Source organism: Cydia strobilella, chromosome 17, assembly GCF_947568885.1.
Source record: "Cydia strobilella chromosome 17, ilCydStro3.1, whole genome shotgun sequence".
Taxonomy (NCBI): Eukaryota; Metazoa; Arthropoda; class Insecta; order Lepidoptera; family Tortricidae; genus Cydia; species Cydia strobilella.
The window spans coordinates 6,187,770-6,215,101 of NC_086057.1; the positions used below are offsets into that span (position 1 = coordinate 6,187,770).

The window sequence follows — 27,332 nt, forward strand, 5'->3', positions numbered from 1 at the left end:
AAAAAATTCTTAATTAATGATTACACGGGTAAATTCTATATCTGGTTTAATTTATTGCCCGAATATATTCGATTTACACACTGTATATAAATTTTCAGAACCCTAATCACAAGAAGATTACTAATTTATCAGTTTTCAACCTAATTGCGAGCCCGGAGTGTGGTGAAAAACACAGATTACTTACTTTCTAGATGCCGCAAGCATGCCACGATAATGGTGTCAGATTTTAAGGAAAATCATATAATAATCACGATCATTCCTACGGCGCTTTTGACTTTAATTCCCTGTGATATAATAAATCTTTGTTCTTAAACGTTAATGCAGTATAGTATCTACAGTACTTAGTCAACAGCTGCTTAGGTACCTATCACAAAGTTCATATTTATGCCCGTCTTATTAACAACTTCCATAGTTATAAATTACATCCATGCTAAGTTTTCGTCCACGTGACTTACCTAGGCGTTTTCTAAAATAAATATTGAAAACTTGATTCTTTCAAATCTTGACATTCTTGGGCTCATTCTACTCAGAATCGACATCATTCTCCATCCTGCCATTAAAAAAGGATGTCCCAAAATGTCTGTTAAATTACGTCACGTTTTAATGTGTTTTTTTTTTTACTTGTATGTGCGTGACGTAGTGGAATGTAAAAAAATCATACAAATTTTTGGGACATTTTTTTTTATCAGCAGCAATGAATATGCTACTGATTCTGAGTTGAAAGAACCCCAAACACCAGGATCTGTCGGAATCAGGTTTTCAATATTTATTTTAGAAAACGTCCACCTACTCGAAAGTTAGGCGAACGAAGACGCAGGCGAAAGGTAGTGTTCCATAAATCTTTCATCATGCGAAGTCTACATGAGATGGTCTATAGTAAAAAACACCAAGTCAGCGCTCGGGCGGCGAGTTCCGCTGAGTAGCGGAATCGACTCAATTAGTATTGATCCCTGCGGCCGTAACTTCGCGGGTCAAAGACAACTTGTTAAATTACCCAATATATAACCAACTTTAACAAACGGGTAAAATGTTTCAAGCACTTTTTTGCTTAAAATTAGAAAACTTGCCTTATTAAGGTAGGGATTAGGGATTTCAAACAAATAATTTACTACAACACTTTAAACTCGCGTTTTGTATACATAATGCTAATATATTTCATTATGTTGCACTGTTCCATTTACTGAATAAAACTTTGGTTTTTCCGGTCGCTCACTTTGTGTTCGTCAAAAGCCAGTTTAAAGTAAATGCCAGAAGTTTGGAGTAATATACCAAAAGAAAATATTGATTAATTTGTTCAATTTACTGGGTAATTTTTATCATGAATGCCTAATTTTTTTTTCTATTTAAAACCGTTAGTTTTTCGTATTAATTAACACCGCTCCATTTAAATACTTAAGAATAAGAATAAGGATAAGAAAACATTTATTGACACACAACAAAAGAGAAATTACAGGAGGAAAATTTACAAATAACATTAAAATTGGCATGCGCGACAAAAGGAACGGGCTCAGCATAGGTGCGCCAGCCACTTCGTTAAAAATTGACCGCACAGCGTTGATTTTCAGTCCGCCCCCTTACTGAACCACATTAATATGTGTGCGGGATACTATTTTTAACAGATATATGCAGGTTAATTTTAGAATAATTAAATTAAACGAAAAATTACATAGTTAAACTCTAGCAAAGTAGTATTACGGTTTCATACAGTTTACAAAATTTTATACAATTAACAAGTCTACTAGTTTGACAGAGTTACAAAAAAAAGACTGAAGTACTTTTTGTATGAGAGAATACTTATAATAATTTTAACAAATTATAAAATATATGCAAGAAAAGTGTCCTAAGTATAGCACAGCACTATTTTAAATAATTATATCCTCTGTGGCAATTTGGTAATTTAATAATAGTAAGCTCAATTTGCGTTTAAAAGTTGGAAGGGACACTACTTCCCAAACTACCCTATTGTGACTGACGTCATTGCGACAAAAGCCCGGAATCTATTGATGACCTTGACGTATCAATTATGAACCTTCCTCTTCATACCGGAAAATAAGTATCAAAGCATCTTCATTGCAATACTAAATAAAGCCTTTTAAATTTAAATTAACAAAAGGTTATTTGTCCGCGGAGGTAAAAAAAAGCAATTATTGTAATGGCGGAGGTGTTGCGCTAATCGCAGGGGGGTAAAATAGGGTAAAATGGGGTAAGCGGGAGCCAATTATGTAAATAGATTGCGTCATCGTCCGTGATGCTACGGGGTAATTGAAAACAAGAGGATGAAAGCAAAAGGACCCTTTATGTATGTTTTTTAACAATTCGTAAATTTTGTTAGCCTCGAAACTGAGTCGGACTCGCCCACCGAGGGTTTCGTACAAATTTAACTTTTTTATTTTTAGTATTTGTTGCTAGCGCCAACAGAAATTTATCGTCTGTCAAAATTTCAATTGTGTAGCTATTACGGTTCATGAGATACAGCCTGGTAACAGACAGACAGACGGACAGATGGACAGTGGAGTCTTAGTAATAGGGTCCCGTTTTTACCCTATGGTTACGAAACCCTAAAAAGATAACAATAAAATAGGCATCTACAAAAAACATAAACGTATATATGTATTATTACAATCAAGAGCAATAAACATATGAATGAATAAACATCTTCACTATCGAGGAATGAAAATAGTCAAAAACCGAAAACCGTGCCTCAACTCTTCTGGAGTACACTAAATTGTACATTTTTTCAGCAGCCTTAGTAGCAGCTTAGAATTATTCGTAACTTTTTCTTAAATATCATTTGCCGTAATTTTTTCGTTTTAGAGACTTTTTATGCTCAAACACACCCACTTTGTCAGTAGAAAAAGGCGAGAAGTTCTTATTTTCTCTGGGAAATCAACCCTTCGTACTACCTACATTTTTCAAAATTTGCTGCCTTTTTCTACTGAAAAACTGGGTGTGCCAGAGTATACATACTTTTAATGGTAGATGTCCACAGGGCCGCGTCGCACGCAAGACGCATTGCACACCGATCCGCACTGGCAATGTGGACGCACTTGTGTGACTTTCTATACAAAGAATACTAAAATCCGTTGCGTGCGATGCGACCCTGTGGACGTCTGCCTGGGTCTCCCTACATATATCGACCCGGAATCGGCAAACGCCGCTAGAAAAAACCTTTATGTCTGCGCAATAAGAGCGAAAAAGTCGTCATTCGGCTCGGCTCGCATTAGCCGACGCCTGCGAACGCGCCGATACCTCTATCACTCTTATTTCGCAGACATAAAGGTATTTTTCTATCAGCATTTGCCAATTCCGCGTCGACATATATTATGTAGGGAGACCCTAAGGCGATATCGCCGTCATTTAACTAACGGTTCTACGAATAGACAAGAGGTTTTATACCTATACAATATCCTGATTTCCATTATAACCATACCAAATATCGGGTGGCTGTTATAGTTATTGGCCACTACATAGTAATTTTATTGGCCTTTCCTAAGAATTCAGAAAGAAACAAGCGAAAAGTAGTCTTATTGTAAAAAAATGGTCAATAACTATAGCGGTCACCCTAATAACTGCGAAACGGCGATAATCTAGAATCACTATTTACAACGTATTTTATTTGTGTGACCTTTATTTAATTACCAGCAATCTACGCATATTCCGTTATCTATATTGCCTCTACTCGTAAGTTCAAATCCGCAACTAACGTTAGTTAATTTGACTAACCGAGAGGCGCCTATCATCCACGCGGGTAAGCCGCATATTAAATTGAGCGATACTTGATTTGGGGATCAGTATTTTGAGTGGGTCCAGGGCAGCCGTTTCCATTAATTCCCTGGTGTTTTAACACGGCTCATCTTTATATATAATAACTATTTATCTATATATAAATATATAAATGCGTGTGTCCTGACTGACTGACTGATTCATCAACGCAGAGCTGAAACTACAAAAGCTAGAAAGATGAAATTTGCACACCAGACTACATTTATAATGTGTACAAGAGATAAAAAGCGACTTTGAGAAATTCAACCCCTAAACAGGAGGTGAAATTTTTTTATGGGGTTCAAGTTTTGTTTTAAGCTAGGAATTTGAAACTTCGTAAAAGGGTATTTTATTAAAATACAAGAATACTAATTTCAGCGTTTTTGAAAATATATCTCCTAAAGGGGTGAAAAGGGGGTTGACAGTTTATATGGGGATCAAATATTTTTTTTAATGCGGGACTTGAAATTTCGTAGGAAGGCACTATATTACAACACAAGAAAATTAATTTCATCATTTCTAAAATGAGTAGAGACTGGAAATTGGGCACTGGTTTTCGGGCAGGGCATAGTACGACCACCGCGCTTTTGAAGGTCACTGAGGACATAAGACAAGGCATGGAATCCTCGAAAGTTACAGTACTTGTTCTCATTGACTTTTCAAATGCGTTTAACGTTGTTGACCACGACCTTCTATTGGCTGCTCTTTCCCATTTCAGGTTCTCCTCGGAATCAATGGCGTGGTTTGATTTGTACCTATCCAGTCGCACCCAAGCTGTCCGTAGAGATAGGTGTATGTCTGATTGGCGTGATTTTAGTTTATTAATTTCATCACGCACGGACTCAAATGCGATCATCATCTGTATGCAGACGATCTGCAATTATACGCCCAAGCCGAGGTAGCGGATGTCAACTGCGCTATTGCGGCTATCAATGATGACCTGGATCACATAAGTGACTGGTCTAGTTCTTTTGGCATTTCTGTCAACCCATCTAAGTGCCAGGCCATTATTCTGGGTAGTCGATGGCAACTTTTGAAGTTGGATACGGTTTCTGTTGCAACGATAATTTTTGACGGCTCGGTTATCCCAGTTTCGAGTCAAGTGAAGGACCTCGGTTTAATCATTGACAGGCATCTCTCATGGGACGGGCAACTTTCTGAGATCAGTCGGAGGGTCACCTGTACCTTACACACACTCTACCGGTTCAAAAACTTCCTTCCGGTATGCACAAAGAAATTGCTCGTTCAAGCACTCATCCTCCCGCTCATTGATTATGCTGATGTGTGCACAACCAACATGGATCAAAATTCTCTCAACAAACTCGATCGACTGGTAAACAACGGAATACGGTTCATTTTTGGAATTCGAAAGTTTGATCATATATCCAGCTACCGCCACCAGCTCAAGTGGCTCCCCATACGTCAGCGCCGATCCTTTCTAATACTCTCCTCGCTCTTCTCTATCCTATTTGAGCCCATCGCTCCAGAATATCTCAAATGTAACTTCAGCTTTATTACCCCACGCCCAGGCTGCGAGCTGCGCGCTGCCCGTTCTCTTAAACTCTCTGTTCTCCCTCACCATACCGGTTTTCTCACGTCTTCTTTCGCTGTTCAAGCAATCCGTCTTTGGAATTCGCCCCCTCTAACGATTAGACAAGCCCCAAACAAGCTGACTTCCAAACGAATGCTCTACAAGCACCTGCCAGATACTGTCTAGTGGGACCCCCTCCCCTTCCCCGCACATGCAAATATATATTTATGTATATTATATGATAAATTTGTATATGTATTTATATTGTTTATTTATGTAGTTTATAAAGGTATTATAGTATATAAATATTACTAGTTTGTATATTGGCGTTAGTATTAGAATTTATATTTAGAAAAATTTTTTTTCGCATCGCATTGCACCCCTTTACAATTTCTGTTTGGCCCAGTGGTTGACTGGTAGAGAATGCCTCAAGGCATTAAGTCCGCCTTTTGTACTTGTTCTTGTGCAATAAAGTTTAAAATAAATAAATAAATTCGTAGACACACAAAATACGTATTAGAAAGTAAGAAAACGAATTTCAGTGCTTTTATAAATTCATTTTTTTATTTGCTTTATTTAATACACATTACATACAAGTACAGACCTTAAATCTAGACAGATCCCTGCAAAACTGCATTTACAGTTTGCCTGCAGGTTTATAGGATTAAATAGGGGGTTAAGGGGTGTATCGGGAAATACTAAATCCACGCGAAGGAAGTCGTGGGCAGCAGCTACCTATTAATAGTATATGGAATACACTTTTATACATACACAAGTAATTTTTTTAATAAGGTTGGTAGGTTTATTTTAAAATGTCCACTATTGAAAAAACTTTGATATTACGTCACCTTTAAGGATGACTGACATTAGAATGGTCGAGGCATCCATCACTTCGCTTTCTATGACGGCTGATCACGTGATGCTTTCTTCTTTATTATTGTCTGTACTTATCTGTAATAAAATACGATAATAATAATAATTATTATTATTACGAGCCTATTGTGTCCCACTGCTGGGCAAAGGCCTCCCCCTCTTCTTCCACTCCTTCCGGTTTTGAGCTACATCTGGCCAGTCGCTCAAAAAGGAGTCCAAGTTATCCCTCCATCGCCGACGAGGTCTGCCGGATCCCCGGTTTGACTCATGGGGCACCCACTCTGTGGTTATTTTGGCCCACATGTCATTCGGCAGACATGACCAGCCCAGTCCCACTTTAACTTTAAATGTTTGTAATAATTAGAAATAATATTCAAACTGTGTTGAACCTAACTATAGTTTGGTTATTATCATCTAGATACAAAAAGATTACAAAATGTTTCAATTTTCGTAAGCTCCGGAACGGCCATAATCATACGGGTCTCTGAGGAAATAATTAAAAACAGTTTTGGCACGGTCCCGTACGTATTTTCATTACGTTTGTGATTGTATTGAAATATTGTGTTCGACCATTACCAGCGTGGCTCCGCGCCAAACCAATATGCAAGTGTTCAGGCGACTATGCCACCGCTAGTATTGAAAATGACCTATAAACGTATTACTTTAAACCACACTTGCGACCTTTGGCTTATGAATAACGTTTTGGGACTACAACAATACGAAAAGGCTTAAATAAGTGGGGTTTTCCCAAGTACTTATGATGTTTCGACAGTAGGATATCGAGCTGTGATCACCTATATTGCGGGCACTTTGTAAGACAGGATTGGAGACTCGACTCGCTTTATTTTACGTGAGTTGTTGTCGCTCTGTGTTTGGTTTATGATATTGGAAAGCGAGTTAAATGTACTGTTTTTTGGCTTTGTCTAAATTTTATATTGTACTTACTTAAAGAAATATATTTACTTATTTACTAAACCATAAGCATAATAAATCATTTTTTTTGCATGCAGATACGTCTGCGAGCGATCCTCCAAAATTTATGTTAAAGGAGAAAATGGAAACCCATAGGGTAAAAACGGGACCCTATTACTAAGCCTCCGCTGTCCGTCTGTCCGTCCGTCTGTCCGTCTGTCACCAGGCTGTATCTCATGAACCGTGATAGCTAGACAGTTGAAATTTTTACAGATGATTAATTTCTGTTGCCGCTATAACAACAAATACTAAAAACAGAATAATATAAATATTTAAATGGAGCTCCCATACAACAAACGTGATTTTTTGCTGATATTTCCGTAATGGTACGGAACCCTTCGTGCGCGAGTCCGACTCGCACTTGGCCGGTTTTTTTAGATTTGCGAGGTTCGAGTAGGCTTGCGCAGCTTTATTGGTTAAGAGCAACGCACGGATTGCGGAAGTTGCGGGTTCAAGTCCTGCCGGAAGCGAAACTGTATTTTTTTTCCTAATATAAGATTCATAAGCATAATAATCGATATTACAAACTTACTCGTACCTATATAATTATGTACGTCGATGTATAGTTTGGTGTTTTTACAGTAGGCCGAGCACATGATTGGCGCGACAGTATCTCGCCGCGAGATAGACTACCCGTCTTTTACTAACTGTATGGATTAAAGGGGGATGGGCAGTCTATGTCACGGCGAGATACTCTCGCGCCAATCATGTGCTAGCCCGGCTGTAAGTTACAACAAACCCTTGAATGAGTGAATGGCTCGCACTTGGCCGTTTTTTATGAATTAAAGTGACTTACTTTGCAAATTGCAATTTGAAAACTACATAGTTTCAATGACTCTAGCCTATCCTTAATAAATATGTGCCATAAAATAGTATAGATAACTAAGCGATATGCTTCTACGACAAAGAGCAATTAAATAATATACGACCCCCAACGTAAGCCTCACGAAACTTACCTCTGGATGCGAAAAACGACTGTTTAAAACTAAATTCACTCACCTGAATTACCATTTGGCTTCCTACGTCAGCTCTGTGACCAGATTCACCATTATCCGTTAGATTCAAAGGCCTTTATCCTAACTCAAAGCATAACACGATATCCTTCATCCTAAATGTCCAAGCTTAGGTCACTAAAATTTGATTAATTAAGATAGCCAGCTTGTGTTAATTAAAGACTGACGTGTGCCCGGAGACTGTCCGAGCACCTATTTGTTGTCACAATTACGAAAATACTTACAGCTATTAAAACTAGTATCACTTCAAGTCCTTCAACTTTAGCGTAAAGTTAGGCATTAGTCTTACCGCACAATGCAACAGTCAACTGCTTAAACTTTGCCCGTCTCCTTGACCAAGCAAAAATGACCTTTATACCTTCGTTTGAGAGTCCTGGCACCTTAAGTAGACAAGGATTAACTTGAATTGGACGTCATCTCGCAAGTTTGGTTTAATTAGTTTCTAGTTCGCAATTCGTGGAGTCTCAGTTGGGGAACAATTTGCATTTTATGTTTGAGTGTTATAATCGGCTTTAGAGTGTTTTCTATATTGTTATTGAGTGTTTACATTTGTGATTAGTGTCTACGCCGTATTAATTTTGACTAAGCTTAACAAGTATTTAGTTTAATTGTGGTAGCCTGTAGGCCTCTGGCTTACCAGTTTTGATAGACCCTAGGGTTCGTAAGCTACAGAGCGCTGTACTTGTGACAATTATGTCAAAGATACCTTTGCCAAATCAAACGGCATCGGCAGCAATCTATCGGAATTTACTTGTATTTGAGTCTGAATTGATTTAATTTTTAAAGATAAATTTAGGTGACTTTTTTAAAGTGTGTGTATGAGTTTAAATTTGTTTAATTTAGGTTTAAATTTTTGTGACTTTTTTTTAAATAACGAGTTTCGGTTTTTAGATATATTATTTCTGAGGCTAACCAGTAATGACAATTACATATATTTAATACCTAATGCAGACCTTTAGTAAGAATAACACTAATACTTACCTAGCTTTAGAAAAAAAAAATGCAGTAATAAGATTTACTGACTGATAAGCCTGTCACTTATATCAACATAACACTTTAAGGTTACGTTTTTACTAATCTTGAGGTAGTATGATATTATAGACTTTGTATAAGCCTACGATTTATTATTTACAAGCACTTAACATTTCATACCGACGTTGTTCAGATCCGTGTTCATTATCTTTGAATATATCATCATCATCATACTCATCTCAGCCGAAAGACGTCCACTTTTGGACAAAGGCCTCCCCCAAGGATCTCCACAACGAACGGTCATTCGCTGCCCTCAACCAACGGTTTCCCGCGACTAACCAGATCGTCGGTTCATCTGGTCTGGGTCTGGCGGTTTTATATATGACCAGATTTCATTAGAACCTATGTAGGCAGTTTATTTTCAATTTCTTATTTATTTAAAACTATCCATATTACGGATACCATTTTATAACCGGGTAGAACTTTTTAATGTCAATAGGTACTGCACTATAAATGTTTGCAAACCAAGGATTTTGTATATTAACTCAGGTTCGAAACTAAATACGAGACTACTAAAGAACAAACTCGTATATTCTGTGTGCCAAATTTCATCCGCATCCATTGCAGCATCTAGCTTCAGTAATTTTGCGTGAAAAACATGCACACTTACAATATTATTAGCAGGATTTAGCTTTTATCAGGGTTCGGTTCAGTTGCATACCTTACATACACGATACGATTATACCTATAGTTACCTATTCTGCGCATACTACCTATACTTACCTACATACGTATAATTCTTAAAGAAAACGGTATAGGCTTAGGTTCCTAAAGTATAATTTCCATAATCCACGATGACGTTGGCATTACGCCAATTTTTATGCCCAAGAGGAGTTGTAAAATCACGATTAAGAAACTTATTTAGTACCTACAATCAATTTTCTTCTTTGGTTACTATAGGTAATATATTTTTAAAATAACTGTATTCTTTGTATATTTACTCAACGATGGTAAGGGATGACAAGGTTTGGTTTTACGAAAATCCATAGTCAGTTTTCAAAAGTTTTGCTTGTTGACACTAAAATTAGAACCATTTTACTTATAAAATCCCCAGCTTTTTTAACAAACCACTTTAATTAAGGCCCTAACTCATTATCTGAAGTGAGTTCGCCTGAAATAATACCGGAACTGGACAAGGATGCCGGCGATTTTTTTATTAAATCTTTTATATTATTTTTTAATTAAATTACGGCGCTCTTATCCTTTACGTATGAATTTTACAAATTGAAGCACAATATTTATTTTGAATTTTTTAGGGCTCGATTGAAGAGCAACGTTAAATATGAATATATTTTCATGCAACAGCTTTATTAATACGACCTCAACATGTTTCCACAAAACGTAGGTAGGAAATCTCACCATTGAGGCCAATTCGCCAAAACATGTGCCTTAAGTACCTACATTTGCTACAGTCTACAGTCTAACACTTTAAATTCTCCCGTTTTGTACACATAATTAATGTCATTAACAGGTCTAACGCGATTAAATTTCATTATTTTACCTTTTTTCCGACGTTTCAGCTAGGTTGCACTAGCTGTGGTCACGGAGTCTACAGTCTAACATTAAGTAATAAAACGTATAATAGTTACGCTCTCATTTTAAAACGACTAGCTGCTTAGATTGCTCTGAAACTTTATACTTACAATAAGGTAAGGTATATCTAGATCTGTAATTAGTTTATGTAGCTTCAGATACCATAGTAAAAAAATAGAGCGAATTTAAGTTCTTCATACAAAACTTGTTTTTGCTGTATTTCGTTTTTTTATAAACTGGCGCTATAGTCATTGTATATGCAAAGTTTCGTTACAATTCAAAACGTAGTTTTAAAATGAAAACGAAACTCCGTTTGTATGGGAAGGTGAAATTCGGCCGAGCTTGCCGGGGACTTAAATCTAAGAACTTATTGTACAAATTGCGTCACTTATTTTATCAAGGAAATTGACAGATAGGTACAGCGGTGGCAACTACGACGCCACAACAATAATGCAGCTGCAGGTGACATCCGAACGTCACCTTTAGATACAAAATACATATTTTTACACAATGGTTAAAAAACCAGACAAGTGCGAATCGGACTCCGAGGGTTCCGTACTTTTTAGTATTTGTTGTTACAGCGGCAACAGAAATAAATCATCTGTGAAAATTTCAACCGTCTAGCTATCACGTTTCATGAGATACAGCCTGGTGACCGATGGACAGATGTACAGACGGACAGACGATCAGACGGACAGACGGACAGTGGAGTCTTAGTAATATGGTCCCGTTTGTACCCTTTGGGTACGGAACCCTAAAAAAGGCTAAGGCCTAAATCTCAGCATCAATTTTAAATGCAGTATAGAGCCCTGGCCGCCCCCTACTCCCTAATGCGACGCGCGGAGTTTAGATAACAAAACATATTTCCTGAAAGAATCATAGCCTCCCGATTCCGCTCATAGAGGTCGCATCTCCAGGCGGTTGAGTCACTACGAAAAATAATAGAAGGGCAGAATCGAACAAGACGAGGTAAGGGGGCAAGGGCCACACATATAAGACAAATTGTACTAGCATCTAATGCTGCGTTGTCGTCAATAAGGCCTGGATGTTTTTTTATGTTTAGGATGAAAAATTTATTTACTTTACTTTTCTGTTATTCAATAGTTCTTGTTAACGAAACGGCCAAGCCACATAATATTTTGCCTAACTGTAGAGTTTTTGAAGTTAGGGTGTGTGGAGTTAGAAGCTTTACTCTACATGAGAATTTTTTGATAGTACGATGACCGTCTAGTTTGTGTTGTATGTGTTTTTCAATGCATTGTCCAATGTTTATGATGCTAAATAAATGTACTTTCTTTCTTCTTCTTTCTGGCAACATTTTACATGAAAATGTTTTTGGTGGGTTCATTCATTCATAAAGCTTTTGCGCAATTTTGCAGATCGCTGTACAGTCGGCAACAAAAAATTAGTTGTAAAGGTCACTTAAGGCACAAAGGTGTTAGGAATTATGCAAAATTGAACCCTATCACTTTGAAATAAAGTTCAAAATCAGGTGGGAAATAAACTCCCTCTGCCTTATAAAAGCTTAAGTTGTTAAAACTTCTCTTATGCGGATGATATAGTAACCGTGTTCTTAAAGCCAGCTGAGGCAGCTGCACTACACCCCTGTGTAAGGGCCGATCTGGTCATTTACGTGCGATCGGAATCTCTTGGCCGGGCCATTACCGCCAGACTGAATAGCCACGAATCTCCCCGAACGCCCTCGAATGTTCCCGAACATATTGTTATCCAAATGGGTCCGAACTTCAAGCTTAGCCTGTGACTATGTATAAGTACGTATATTTCCCGTACTGTGGCTCCGCCCTGTAGGACACATTAGTGATCTAACAATTAACGAAAAGCGACTGATAAATATCAAATGATACTCGTACTCGTTTCGTACTTAAGTTCCGAATAACTCATTGGTACGAGCCGGCGTTTGAATTTTGAACCCGAGACCTCCGGATTGAAAGTCGCACGCTCTTACCGCTAGGCCACCAGCGCGCGCAACATGGAAATTAGAATGACAAATTTTACACTTTTACTGAAGAATTCACCTTACCTACTACGCCTGGATGCCCTAAGGCTAGCACGAGCTCGCGAACGGCACAAGTCAGCGGTTAGCCGTGCCGTGACCGAGATCGGCGTGGGTCGGCGCCACGGCACGGGCCCTAGGATATGATTCCAATCGCTTATTACATACAAGCTTATTTAATTACGCATTTTTGTCTGGCCAGTCGTTATCTGCCGCAAAATAAGATTATGGCAACAATCAAACAGTGGAAAAGCATCTGTGAACATCAAAATATAAAATATTTGGTGCCATTTACTACGGATACCCAACGGTTAACGGATTGCCTTAGATTTTATACCAACTAGGAGTAACCTCGAAATCGCGTAAATAATTTTGGCTCTCCTATTGAAAATATCGGCATAACTGTAATTAACCAAAATGTATGAACCAGCCAGAAAATCGACGCTTTTGAGATGTGGTGTTGGCGAAGACTCTTACGCATACCCTGGACGGCTATGAGAACCAATAAGTCCATCCTAGAGGAGCTGAAAATCACCACGCGGCTCTCTACAATATGTCAAGAACGCGCACTCAGCTTTTTTGGACATATCATGCGGTCTAAGAAGCATGACCTAGAAAGGCAGATTATCTTGGGTCAAATGGATGGCAAGCGCGGGCGAGGAAAAGCACCCACGAGATGGTCTGATGGTGTGAAGAGGGTGGTTGGCGGCAACATGCAGTGCGTGACTCATGTGGCTTATGACCGCACACTATGGAGACGGAGCATACATGGTCGCGATCCTCAGCAATGAGGGACCGAGGAAGAAGAAGATGAACCAGCCTTTTTTCTCGATTTCAGTTGGTCCTGTAGTAAAAATTTGCTTAATACGACCTCTATATTTACCTCCAATAAAATGGGTAATGGTTGAAAAAACATCCTGTTTGAAAAATCAACACGCTTGATTTGGTTTTAACCCTTGGTGCTTGCTGCATCAAGTGATCAGTTAATAATAATCAGTTGATATGTATGGGGGTCATGTTACACTAGTTCGTTGAGTCTACCCTTCCGAAATTCCGTAGCTGATAGGAATGCCCTGCCTGATTTACTGCTCACACCTCCGGCTTCGGGCTATACATTGTCTTGACAATTTATTGTACTCGTATTTCACAGATAGGTTTAACACAGAAATGGGTGCTATAGGTTTAACAGCATTGATGTGCATGATAAAAAATCGGAATCTTTAAGATGTACTTTGGACTTAATGAAAATTATTTGCATCGTTAGATCTTGTTAGTTTAAAAACAAGTTGAGTATAAGAGCGTTTTCACATTGTCCGACCCGATATCGGATGTAGGATCCTACATCCGCGTAGTAAGACCGCGAGGGCGATTTTAGTATTTTCATCAACAAACTGAGCATTTTCATTCGAAACAGTGCCATATGATGAAGTGGAATTGCTGATGATGCCCAGAATGGGACTCTTTAACAACGCATATTTCACTTTTGGCGATTTGTCCTTTTCGTTATGTTAAGTAATTTCTGAAGGAACATTTTTATTAAGATTTAGTTCTGATGATGGGTTGCATGAAGTCCAACTCCCCAAATCATGATGATTTCAGATCAAGACCTTGAAACTTGATACGTACTCGAAGCGCAGAAATGTTTAGTGACATGGCAGTTTGGCCACACAGAAACGAGTCATACAGAATGATGATGCCAAACTGAAATCAAAAATGGAAAAATAAAATGATCTTAAAAAAAGTAAAGCCGACTTCAAAAAGGGTAAAATAAAATATTGTCCCGTTGCATATGCGTCGGAGTTGGGCGTTATCTAGATAATTATTTCAAATAAAATCAGTTCAAATAAATTTATTCGAAGATAAATTCAATCACAAATAGTGCGTTGCCAACTTTTTTATTTAGTTAAATTATCTAGATGAAGATAACTGGCCTCGTTTGTTATTGAAGTAAGCTTATAATAATAAATAGAATGTCACGTCGGGTCAAACCGTCCCACTGACACTGTACTACTGACATTCATCTTTTATTTAAAATCCCAACTGATTTATCTAGATAAAAATGAAGCTGATCTAGATAATATTGTCTTCGGTTACCGCGATAGTTACTCATGAAATAAAACTATGAAAACGGATTATATCGCGTATATTGAATTTATAATACATCCCGACGTTTCGAACTCTTTATAGCGTTCGTGGTCAACGGGTGACTGAGGAAAAATCAAATTATTGACATATTGCACTCTAATATTAATCCTATTTCTAAAACATTTACATTCTTATTACTTTAATACTTATATAACTTGACATCACTTAATAATAATTATTTGCCCGTTTATTTCTGTATTTAATACACTGACAATTATCTGATTCAATTCGGCTTATATGTATAGAAACTACTAAATTGACCTACTTTTATATTATACACATAGATTTAAGATTAGATCCTAAGTATGCATGTAATATTGCTATGCCCCCACGGGGTCCATGTGGAACTACCAAGAATTTGTAATACCTATAAAACCATGGTTGCAATAAATAAATATGAAATATGAAATATGAAAATTACAAAGTGCAAAAATACCCACATACTAAAATAATGAACAATCATAGACGACAAACTTTAAGGCTGGTTGTACATGCAAAATCGGTTCATAAGGCTAGTTATACACTATAATTATTTTTCAAGTAAAGATATATATATAGGTATACGCGATAAAAATAAAAATAAACTCAACTTTCTTGGATCACCTAAATTCCATCCATAGCAAAATAAAATTTACTATGGAGTTGGAAAAAGACTGTTCTCTCCCCTTCTTAGATGTATTGGTAAAAAGAAATCCTGATAACACCCTAGGTCGCACTGTGTATAGGAAACCTACTCATACTGATAGGTACTTAAATGGCAAATCGCATCACCATCCCAGTCAACTTGTTACAGTAGGCAAATCTTTGTTTCAGAGAGCCCAGAGGATATGTGATGACCAGCATCTGGCCGCAGAGCTCCAGCATGCCAGGCGTGCGCTCCAGGCAAACGAGCTCAGGATACCGCGGGTCAACCAGAGGTCCCACATTAAGATCCCCACAGTCGAGCGCAGGCCTGCCATTCTGCCTTTTGTCAGGGGGGTCACGGACAGGATCAGCCACATCTTGAAGCGTGCTTCTATAAAAACATATTTCAAGCCAATGAAGAAGATGTCACAATTCCTGAGGCCTGTAAAATGCAATACCCCTCTACAGACTGCAGGAGTGTACAGGCTGGACTGTGAGTGTGGCCTATCATATGTCGGGCAGGCGAAACGGAGCATTTCCACTCGGGTGAAGGAACACATAGCTGATGTCAAGCACCGTCGACCTAGGTCTGCTGTCTGTGAGCATGTCAAGGATAAAGCCAATCACTCAATCAAGTTTGATAAGCCTCTGGTTCTTGCCAAGGAGAAGCGTTACATACCCAGAATGCTGCGCGAGGCCATTGAGATTAAGAAATATCCAAACTTTAATAGGGAAGATGGCTTTTCTCTACCACCAGCTTGGGATCCTGTAGTCCATCTGATAAAGGAGCAAGCGAGACATAGACTGTGAGACCTTAGTGTTGGATGATGCTGGACATTCTGATGTTTTGAAAATATGTGTCCCGCCGAGTTTGTTGCCGGTCCCATATTGGGATACCCTCCTACAATTTAGGAGGGAATTAAATCTTCTCGGGTCCGTGGTGTAGGGTTGGAGCCGGCGTAGTATTTATCGCGTATATATATATATCTTTACTTGAAAAATAATTATAGTGTATAACTAGCCTTATGAACCGATTTTGCATGTACAACCAGCCTTAAAGTTTGTAGTCTATGATTGTTCATTATTTTAGTATGTGGGTATTTTTGCACTTTGTAATTTTTCCTCAGTCACCCGTTGACCACGAACGCTGTAAAGAGTTCGAAACGTCGAGATGTATTATAAATTCAATATACGCGATATAATCCGTTTTCATAGTTTTATTTCATGATCTAGATAAATTCAAAATAACAATTGACGGATTATTTAGTTAATAAAACAAACAAATAAAAGATGATTTAGTTATCTTCCCGGTTATTCGTAAATAGATAATTTTTGCCCAACTCTGATATGCGCTAGCAACTGAAACGTTTGAAGTCAGTTTAACTTTTTTTTTAAGATTTTTTGTTTTAATGTAAAACAGGGTACGTTTTACAAAACTACAAACCGGTTTCATTGCGTATAATTTGCCAAGGCGAACCTGCGATAAAATGGACAAACCAGGTTCATGAATTGTTCGAAAACATTACCTACCGTTCTTTTTATGTCCATCAGGTAAAAACAATCAACAATCAGTTATTCTAACCGAATAAGTAGACTAAGGGAGCGAAACATCAATTTTTGTTTGTATCCCATAATCGAAAATTAATCATGATTATCAGATTGTTTTGGAAAAATACCTAATTGAATTGTCGTGCTCGACAATTCCTCATTCCATTTTGTTTATGTTATAATAAAATTCACCGCCTTGTCACCAACTCGCATCAGTTAACGTAAACACGAGCGTAGAATAAAAACGTCAACAAACTCGTCACCTTGTCCGTGTTCGCGACACGCGCGGAGCTAACGACCAACTTATAATCAAACAACTTCACATAGTCTGTTCTAGAAATGGGAGCTCTGGGTATGATAGCCACTTCGAAGCCAATTTACTGAGACCTCGAGTTTCATGTCAACTCTAAGTGTCGGAAGCCATGGTTAAATTTAAACACGAAGAATGAGCCCTCGTACTTTATATGACGTGTTTACTGTTTAATGACGTAAATTGTTATAAATAGAGGCAGTCGGGGTTCATTATTTTTATTCATAAATTTTTGATTTTGATAAATATTTGGAAGAAGTATGAAACAAAATAAATACTTAAGTGCATTATAAAGTACAATTTTTTTGTGATTCTTTGGCTAGATTATAAATAATCTAGACATATGGACGTAAAATAATTAAGTTGAAAGATAAAAAAATATATATTTGTGCCTTTTTTACTGCTATCAGTCATTAAAATTTAGTTTACAGATTGTAGTGAGATTAAAAAAATTACAACAGAATTCGAATTTTTAGTATTTCGTTCACCCGCTTCCCGTGCGAGTGGCTTAATATGCGGAATATTTTTTTACCCACATCCATAAAAAACTGTACTGTTAACCCAGCGAACTGCGAATAAAAACTGAGCTGAAATCAGGTTTGTATCTCTTTAGCATTTTAATTCCAAAATTCATCCAATGCCTCAGCAGTTCTGTGTACCCGAAAATATACACAGCGCCGACATGGCCTTTTTGTAAAAAACGGCGCGCGGTGAAGCGCGCAAATCTAGAAAAAATGTATGTTCACGCTGAAAAGTTACGAGCTCCGTTGAAATCCCTTTAAATTTATTTACACGTACTAAGTTTTGTGAGCGTTTTGTGTTACAATTGTGTTGCTAGAATGTAGGAAGTAATGAAAAAAAATAATTATAAAACAATTGAATTTCGGCTTGTTTTAAACCTAGAAGTAAAGGAAACTTTTTCCAATACATGTTGTTTAAATAATATGGGATCTAATAAACTGGCTGGAATATATTTTCATGCAAAGATGGTTGCGACGTTTTAACCGGTTATTGAATTACCACTCTATGGAGATTGCAATGAGGTTCAAAATGAACAAAGAGAAAAATAACTTGCGGTTTCTCGTGTGGTCCCTCTACGGTTACTGAGTGCCGGCGAGTTGAATGCTATAGAACCAGTCTAAAATGTGTCATCGAGATGCGTAACAAAGGCGCGTTATTGGAGAGCGCACTAACACTGGTTTTTTGGGAGTTGGACTAGCCCGCACTCAGGTGCCTATTAGAACTGACCCTTTTTTTTGCAGGTAGTAGCACGTGCGGTTTTACTTAACAATAGACAAAGGAGTAGCCGTTCGGGGCCAGCTACAAATCGAACGACTATACAGAAGACTCTAAAGAAACTAATGAAACGCATGGATGACGGTTGACAAGTAAGAAAGCTTTATTTCAAAGACAAGATGCATAGACACACATGTTGTACATATTATTAACTAGATGGCGCTAGTGACCCTATTTTAGCTTATTTTGATATAAATAACAACACCCCCACTATATCAAAATAACAAATAAACTAATATTTAACAGGTGTAAACCGGTGAAACTATTTATTTTTATTTTATTATAACAGCAATTCCACAGGCAAAAAAAACAAGTTATTTATTAAACATGAAACTAAATATGTAAAATGATTTACTAACAATGAACATTAATAAAATCATTTCTGAACCACACCAAGTGTTTTCATAAACCTGTAATGTTTCACCTCCGGTAAACCTTTAGTTAACAGGTCAGCGGGCATGTTAGCGGTTGGCAAATACTTTGTTTCCACAATATCATTACTAATCACTTCTCTAATGAAATTATATCTAACATCAATATGCTTAGAACGCTTATGTGATTGATGATTATTTGCCAGCTTCAATGCGCTCTGACTGTCATTGTATATTACAATTTTATTACTAAAACCCATCAGTTCCACTTCAAGGTTTTGCAAGTAAATGGCTTCACGGCAAGCTTCTGATAAAGCCATGTACTCACTCTCGCATGAGCTCAAAGCAACAGTCCTTTGTTTTTTGCTCTCCCAAGAAATAGCAGAACCAGACTTCATAAAACACAAACCTGTATATGACCGTCTGTCAATAGCATCGCTCGCCCAATCGGCATCTACAAAACCTACCAGTTCTGCTTTTCCTTTGGAATATTTCAAACAATAGTCTTTTGTTCTCAATAAATATCTTAACACTCTTTTAGCATAGTTCCAATGAACATATGAATAACTATTATTAAATTGACTTAAGTAACTAGTAGCATAAGAAATATCAGGCCGAGTTAATACTGATAAATACATCAAGCTACCTATAAGTTTTTGATATGGCAGTTTTTCTTCACAATCATTTGTTTTTTCAACATTCAATTTACATTCTATAGGAGTCTCAACAGGGTTGCAATCTTCCATATCAAACTTTTTTAACAACATCTCTATATAATTCTCCTGATCTATAGTAATGACATTTTTATCCTTATTCATATTAATTCTCATGCCTAAGTATTGTTTCACTTGACCCAAATTCTTTAATTTAAACTTTTGGCTCAGTGCCTTTACAAGATTATCTTTTTCTGTACTATGATTTAAAAATATTAAAAAATCATCAACATAAACACCAACAATAGTTTTATCATTATTGTTATGATTCTTTATAAATACACAAGGCTCAAGTTTACTCTTAGTATATCCTAAGTTACACAAAGTTTCATCAACTTTTTTATACCAAGCAAGTGATGACTGCTTTAAGCCATAAACAGCCTTTTTTTAATTTTAACACTTTATTTGAGTCAGAGACAGGAAAACCTTCTGGCAAATGCATAAAAATGCTTTCTTTAAGGTGACCATTAAGAAAGGCTGTTGTGACATCTAAATGAGTGATATCCATTTCTAACTGTACACTCAAAGCAAATAGTAACCGCAAAGTTGAGTGCCTAATAACGGGAGAAAAGGTTTCCTGATAGTCCACACCAAGCTTTTGTGTAAAACCTTTAGCTACAAGCCGCGCACGATATCTCACTCTATTGTCACAATCACGTTTCTTTTTTAAGACCCACTTACACTGCACTACACTCGCGTTATCTGGAGCATCGACAACTTCCCATACCTCGTTGTCTTCGAAAGACTGCAGTTCATCTGCCATCGCCTGCAACCACTGTTGTTTCTCAGGTCCACTGATAGCGTCTGCATATGTCATCTCATCTTCTCCCACGTAGCTGCTGGTGCATGTATTTGCAAAACCATATCGCTCAGGTATCTTCCTCTCTCGCTTCAGTCTGTCTTCATTGACTGTGTCCAATCCTTCTGTGACCTCTGCTCTTCTCGGTGAAGCATTTTCTGAAGACAATTGATTTTCAGGTTTTAACTGTGGCAGAGCATCTGTTCTATGAGTAGTATCTTCTAAAAACTGATGCTGTCCATCCTCTTCATGCTGTTCACCTTCATCGTCCACATCAAGATACTCTGACTCAGACTCACTGGACTGGATAATCGGCTCTAATTTAACCACAGATTCCTGTGTCAACTCCCCCACTGAATCTGTGTTTTCTATACAAACTGTGAATGTATCCTCATTCTTCTTCTTCTCTAAAATCACTACATCTCGACTTGTTGTGATCTGATTCTTTACAGGATCATAAAGTCTGTAGCCTTTTATATTTTCAGGAAATCCTACAAGTATGTGTTTCTTGGACTTTTTGTCCCATTTAGTCCTTTTTTCTTTAGGGATGTGTACCATGACAGGGCTTCCAAAGATGCGCAAACCTTCTAAATTTGGCTTTTTTCCTGTCCACATCTCGTATGGAGTTTTTTCTATCCCCGACGCTACTGACCGGTTCTTTATGTATACGGCAGTATTGGCAGCTTCTGCCCAGAATTTCTTGTCTAGGCCGGCCTCAAACAAAAGACACCTTGCACGTTCCACGATCGTACGGTTGCTTCGCTCGCTAAGACCGTTCTGCTCGGCTGTGTAGGGGTTGGTTTTCTGGTGCACTATACCTTCATTCTTTAAGAAATCTTCAAATTCTTTACTACAGTACTCACGGCCTTGGTCCGTTCTTAAAAATTTAATTTTCTTGTCTTGACTGTTTTCCACCATTGACTTGAACTCCTTAAAATGACTTAGTGCTTCACTCTTGGCTTTAAGGAAATAAATGAAAGTCATTCTGGTAAAATCGTCAACAAAAATAATGAAATATCTTGCACCACCAATTGAATTTTTCTCCATAGGACCACATATGTCACTATGAACAACTTGAAGGATCTCTGTGGCTCTTGTGCCTGGTGAGAAGGGTAACCTTGACTGTTTTCCTTCACAGCACACTTCACAGTTTAATTTACTTCCCGTGAATGTTCCAGGGAAATCTATTCCATCCACTAATCCGCGCTTCATCCTGTTTAAATCACTGGCATTTATATGACCGAGACGGCTGTGCCACGTCTGACCATCAGCTGTTGTTGAAGATAGCATACAGCTTGGTGTTGTTTCTAGTTTTAACTTGTAAACACCGTTGACTAGGTCTGCTTCTGCCACTAAATTTCCTAGTTTGTTCCGAATCCAACATTTCTTAGGACCAAAATGTACAGTATTTCCATTTTTGGTCAATTCACTGACCGATAATAGGTTAGTCGTAAGGTCCGGCACGCACAGGACATTTTGCACATTCACGGCGTAACCGTGACTAGTCGTGATGTCCATGTTTCCGGAACACAAAACAGGAACTTTTGTACTATTTGCTACGATAACGTCTGGAATATCCGGCGAAAACTCTTTATTTTGCAGCCAAGTTTCATTCGCCGTAAAGTGCTGACTCGCACCCGAATCTACGTAAAAATCACTTTTATTGAAGTCTCCACTAAGAAAAACAACGCTAAACGCGTTAGTCTGCTTTTTCTTTTCTGTTTTTTCACTTAACAGTGGACATTGGCTTCGATAATGGCCTGCGTTCTTGCACCTGTAACAGATTATATTTTTCGTGTTTCCATTTGAGTTTGACGTTTGAGAGGTTTGTTGTCTATGCTTGTTAGTGTTGCCACACTTCTTCTTCAAGTAACTTTTTGCAAGTAATGCTGAATTGCTTTCCGTCTCACTTACTTGACTTGTTTCCATATCGAGTAATTTGGTTTTAATTGAATCTGCCGTTATACTGATACCAGAGTGCTCGATGGCCATAATCATAGGCATAAATCGTTCTGGTAAACCAGCTAGCATCAATGAACCTACCCACTCATCATCGATTTTGAAACCTGTACCACTTAATCTTTGCGAGGTTTCAACAATTTGTGTCACATAATTCGTCATATTTTCACAGTTTTCCAATCTGATGGATATTAAATGACGAAGCAAAGAAATTCTCCGCGAAAATCCTGAATCGTCGAACAAAGTCTTCAACGTTGTCCACAATTGCTTCGTGGTCTTTGCACTCTTTATATGCACAAATAACGATGAATCAATAGTCAAAATCAGTTTCGCTCGTGCTTTTGCATCTGCAGTGTCTACTGCTGCTGTTGCACTCCCGCCTGTTTGAGGTTCTTCCTTCAGATACTTGTTCGCGCCTTCAAGTATCAGCAAATTTTCTACTGCGAACGCCCAATCATCGTAATTTTCGCGACCCTTAAGCTTCGGCACGTTCGTCAGAAAATTGGAAGTCATTTTCACGGACTAAACACGAAAAACACTAAGACTTTCTAATTAAAAACCGGGATTATAGCCCATAACCTCTAAAGAAACTAATGAAACGCATGGATGACGGTTGACAAGTAAGAAAGCTTTATTTCAAAGACAAGATGCATAGACACACATGTTGTACATATTATTAACTAGATGGCGCTAGTGACCCTATTTTAGCTTATTTTGATATAAATAACAACACAAATATATTAGTTTTATATAGACAAGGGACATTAAATTTGTCATTTGTAAGTTTTTGGTCGCGAAAACCATTTTCTTCAATATCCTGTTTTTCTACTTAACTGCCGAGCTGTTAATATAGCTAACATTTCTTTGGTACATACAGTCGACATCTAATCGAAATAATGCTCATGAGGAACATTTTTGATCATATTATGTGTTGAAATTTTAACTTTAGTAGATGCCAGTAGAGTTCAATATTATAACTGCCATATGGCTTCGTATGAACTAGATGTGGTCTAGTGTAAGAAGTCATGCAATTTTCCAGTATATTTGACGTTATTATGAATGGCATATGGAATTGTATTATGCTAATATCGACCCAAATCACTTTCATTATCTATTTTTTTTTTTAAAGCAATGCGTAGCAAAAATTCAACGAATTTCTCCCGAGCGTCCTGTATTACACATGTTTTATTTCCGTTCACTGATTACACATTAACAGTAACTTTATATCTTTGTACAAATATTAGTGTTTCGCTATTTACAATGACTAATTCTAATAACGCTTTACACTAAAACTAAAATTGGAATATTTTTTAAGTTTTGTAAGGACTGCGTCCTACATTCGCCCGAGCATAGATGATAAAATCGTTCCATCACTCATTTTATTAATGAAATTGACAGATACAGCGGCGGCAATGACGACGCCGCAACAGTAATGCAGCTGCAGTTACCATCCGACCGTCACATTAACGCTGATCGCTGTTCACGGTGAAGGTCGTATCAATTTAAGATGAAAACCAAAATAAATCGTTAAAGTACAATCGGCCTTAACGATTTTTAAACGGTGACCTAACTACCTATATAATTTTAATAACAAAACTTTCGTGAGACACATACATATTAAATATATTAATAACGGGTCACTCACGTGTTTATGGCATTATTGCGTAGTGAGTGTTGTGTGCATCATTTGACAATGATGCCGTAAACAAGGGTAGTTAGTTTCTCACCCCCCCCCCCCTGCCGCCACCGGCGCCCGCGCCGAGTCATCGGGCGCGGAGGGCTGCGGCCCGTAGTCTGCGCCGGTCCGTCACCGTCAACGCAAGCTCCTGATGAGACTCCTCGGTACGGGAGTGATACATGTCGTGCGTTTATCGACTTAAAATACGTGAGTGACCCGTTATTAATAATTATATTTAATATACCTATGTAATTAGCTAAGAAGCCAGTTGAGCTCGGCCTACCGATTCGCAATAAACTCGGAAACTTGAAAAATGTATTCAATAAAAAAACATGGCCGCCATAAAACACGATGGCCGAGAATGCCGGTGAAGTTTCCCAACTCCGTTTGTTTTCTGCATAGATTACCTCCCATTAGATAAATTTACCTGGTATTTTTTTCCTATTTGGGGCATCAATATAATTATTTATCAAAATTTGTACAAATCTTGAAATATATTACATCTTATAAAATATATCCAGAAAAATACTTTTTTCGAAAAAAAACACATACATTATGAGCGAAGAATACCTGATATTAATAAGTAAGCGTGGCTGTTCCATGTTGTACTTATTTTCTAAGTTAGGTAGTGTACTTAGGTACTCAATCTCAGTGGGTCACGAAATCTAAATATGTTCCTCCTCCTACCACCATGTTACTTAACTTATGTAGACTTCTACGTTAGTCCTAGCAATATGACATTTAATGAATGAATGAATGAATGAAATTATTTAATCCAGAAAAAAATTCCATATGAATTTAAAACATTTAAAACGAATTACATAATGATATATGATTAAATTAAATTAGATTAAGACATACACAAACACAAAAACAAATATTAAATCACATTTAGAAACGGGTCTATCGCGAATTTATTTTGTTACCTTTATTTACTGACGTTTCGACACAGGTTTCACTGGTCGTGGTCGCGGCTAGCTGACGTCCCAGCAAAATGTCAAAACAGAGATTTGTGTGACTACCCCACGAAAAGTGCATTTAAAGTTCGAGGTAGACATCACATTTTCAAACCACCCACTACACATAAAAGTTAATTATTGTCAATAGTCCGACACACAACACTCACAACATCCGCGCACACATCCGAAGATAGATCCCTTGGCTTTAACTTCTGGATCACTGGTCCCCAAGTTGCCGATAAGTTAAAACCATCTTCCCTATTAAAATTTCTGGGGTGCTTCTTGATTTCAATCGCTTCTCGCACAACTGGAGGATAATAATGGCGTTCAGTGGAGACAACTTTTGGTTTATGAAGCTCAATCCAGTGATTTGCGCCGCATGTGATTTAATATGTGTTACACAAAAACGGTGTTTAAATGTTATACAAAAACAAATACACAAAAATCTTTAAATAAGGACTTGCGTCTCGGGTCACCCCGACCCCAATTCAACAGGCTTGTGGTAGGTCCTCCAGCGCTCGTGCAGCGGACTGGCGTCCCACTCTCTGACCGCTGACAGCAGCGTGTTGGAGGAGACGTAGATCGCCTTTCTGGCGGTGGCGCTCCTCGAACGCAACAGCGCGGCCCAGCCCGGCGCGCGCCCCTCCGCGAACATGGCGCTCGCGCTGCACCAGGGCGGCAAGCGAAACAACGCCCGCCACGCGTTGTTATACTGCACGCGCAAGTCACTGATCGCCGCACAGGTGTAGTCGGCCCATAGCTCCACTGTGTAGACGCTTGTACAGAAACTGAGGAATAGCTGCCTTTTTACGTCGTTGCTACATTTGGCGAATCTTCTAGCCAGCATATTCGCCCGTACCGCAGTAGCTCGCCTTTGTCTTTCTATGTCATTCTGATCTTTTAAGGTAGAAAGCAGAATATGGCCAAGATATTTGACCTTGTGCACTTGACGCAATTGAACCCCATCGAGCAGCAGTGGTGGTATGTGTACGGGCATATGTGCCGCCTCCATAAGCATAAATTCCGACTTGTCAGGATTGTACGTCATATTGTGCTCGGTGGCGTACCTCTCGCATTCTGCGAGTAACTCACGCATTGCTCCCACAGATGGCGCTAGTAGGACCATATCGTCCGCATACGCTATGTGGTTGGCCATTGTGCCATTGATGGAGCATCCGACCCCGGTCCTTGTCAGTGCGTGTGAAAGCCCGTCCATGTAGATGCTGAAGAGCGCCGGGGACATAGTTCCACCTTGCCTTACGCCAAAGTTAAGAACATGTGCGGCATTTAATATCATTTACAAATGGTTACAACCTTTTTAACCATGTGCACCTGCTATAAAGTTCGTACTACAAATGCATTTTTTTATTATTCGTGTTAAAATAAAAACCCACTTTCAGAAGATAATACAATTAAACTAAACGATGAGGCTCGCGGCGGTCACCGGCGGTGCTGTATTTTATGAACACTTCATGAAATCTGAAATTTAAACAATAGGTATTATTTTATTTTATTTATTTATTATTTAAGTCATCAACGTCATCGTCCACGCTACATCTAGTGTCTAATAGTGATCTGTATTTGGCCGTAATGATATATAAGACATCTGTTGATCTACAAATTGCCCTCGTTACGAGAACAAAGAAACCCAGTAAAGGTTTATTGGATTGGGCTAACATTAGGCCCAGTACCTGCTACTAACTCCGATAGATTAGCTTACCCATGGGCTACGTTCATGGACCGAAGTTGGATACATAAATTTTATTCCAATTCAAATTGTGTGTGTTTTTTAATCTCACGACTTCATGTTGGAAATAGTATAATTCGATTGTTACTTCTCTCTTGCTTTTCGGTGAAGAAAAATATCGACGGTACGAGTAAACCATCCACAATGGTACATATGTGAAGAGATTCAATAGTGTATGTCAAGGTTACAATCGGTATTAAGCTATTGAAGAAACTAATAGCCTAAATCCTTTTGCACAGTTAGAGGCAAGTGCCCTGCTCTAACAGTGGGACATAATAATATAACTATGGTGCTATATAATTAGCCCTGTTCAGATTTTACAAATTGTTAAAGTTTTAGATATTGTTTTGATACACACCGCGTGCACCGATAAAAGCGAGAAATAGTATCAGATTCTATATCAGATTTTAAAATCTGAATACGTGCCGCTTATTAATGATGTACCTACATAGG

The 27,332-nt window shown here is 38.1% G+C and overlaps 2 protein-coding genes across 2 annotated transcripts in view; one reads left to right on the plus strand and one right to left on the minus strand.

Annotated features, from left to right (window-relative positions):
- The window catches only part of LOC134749012 (large ribosomal subunit protein bL34m), a 559,836-nt gene that overhangs the window by 348,097 nt on the left and 184,407 nt on the right, over positions 1-27,332 (plus strand). The gene's annotated exons all lie outside the window — the stretch shown is intronic.
- LOC134749079 (uncharacterized) lies at positions 25,605-26,375 on the minus strand. The gene has a single exon (XM_063683985.1). The coding sequence runs from the start codon at positions 26,373-26,375 to the stop codon at positions 25,605-25,607; it is 771 nt and encodes a 256-aa protein (XP_063540055.1).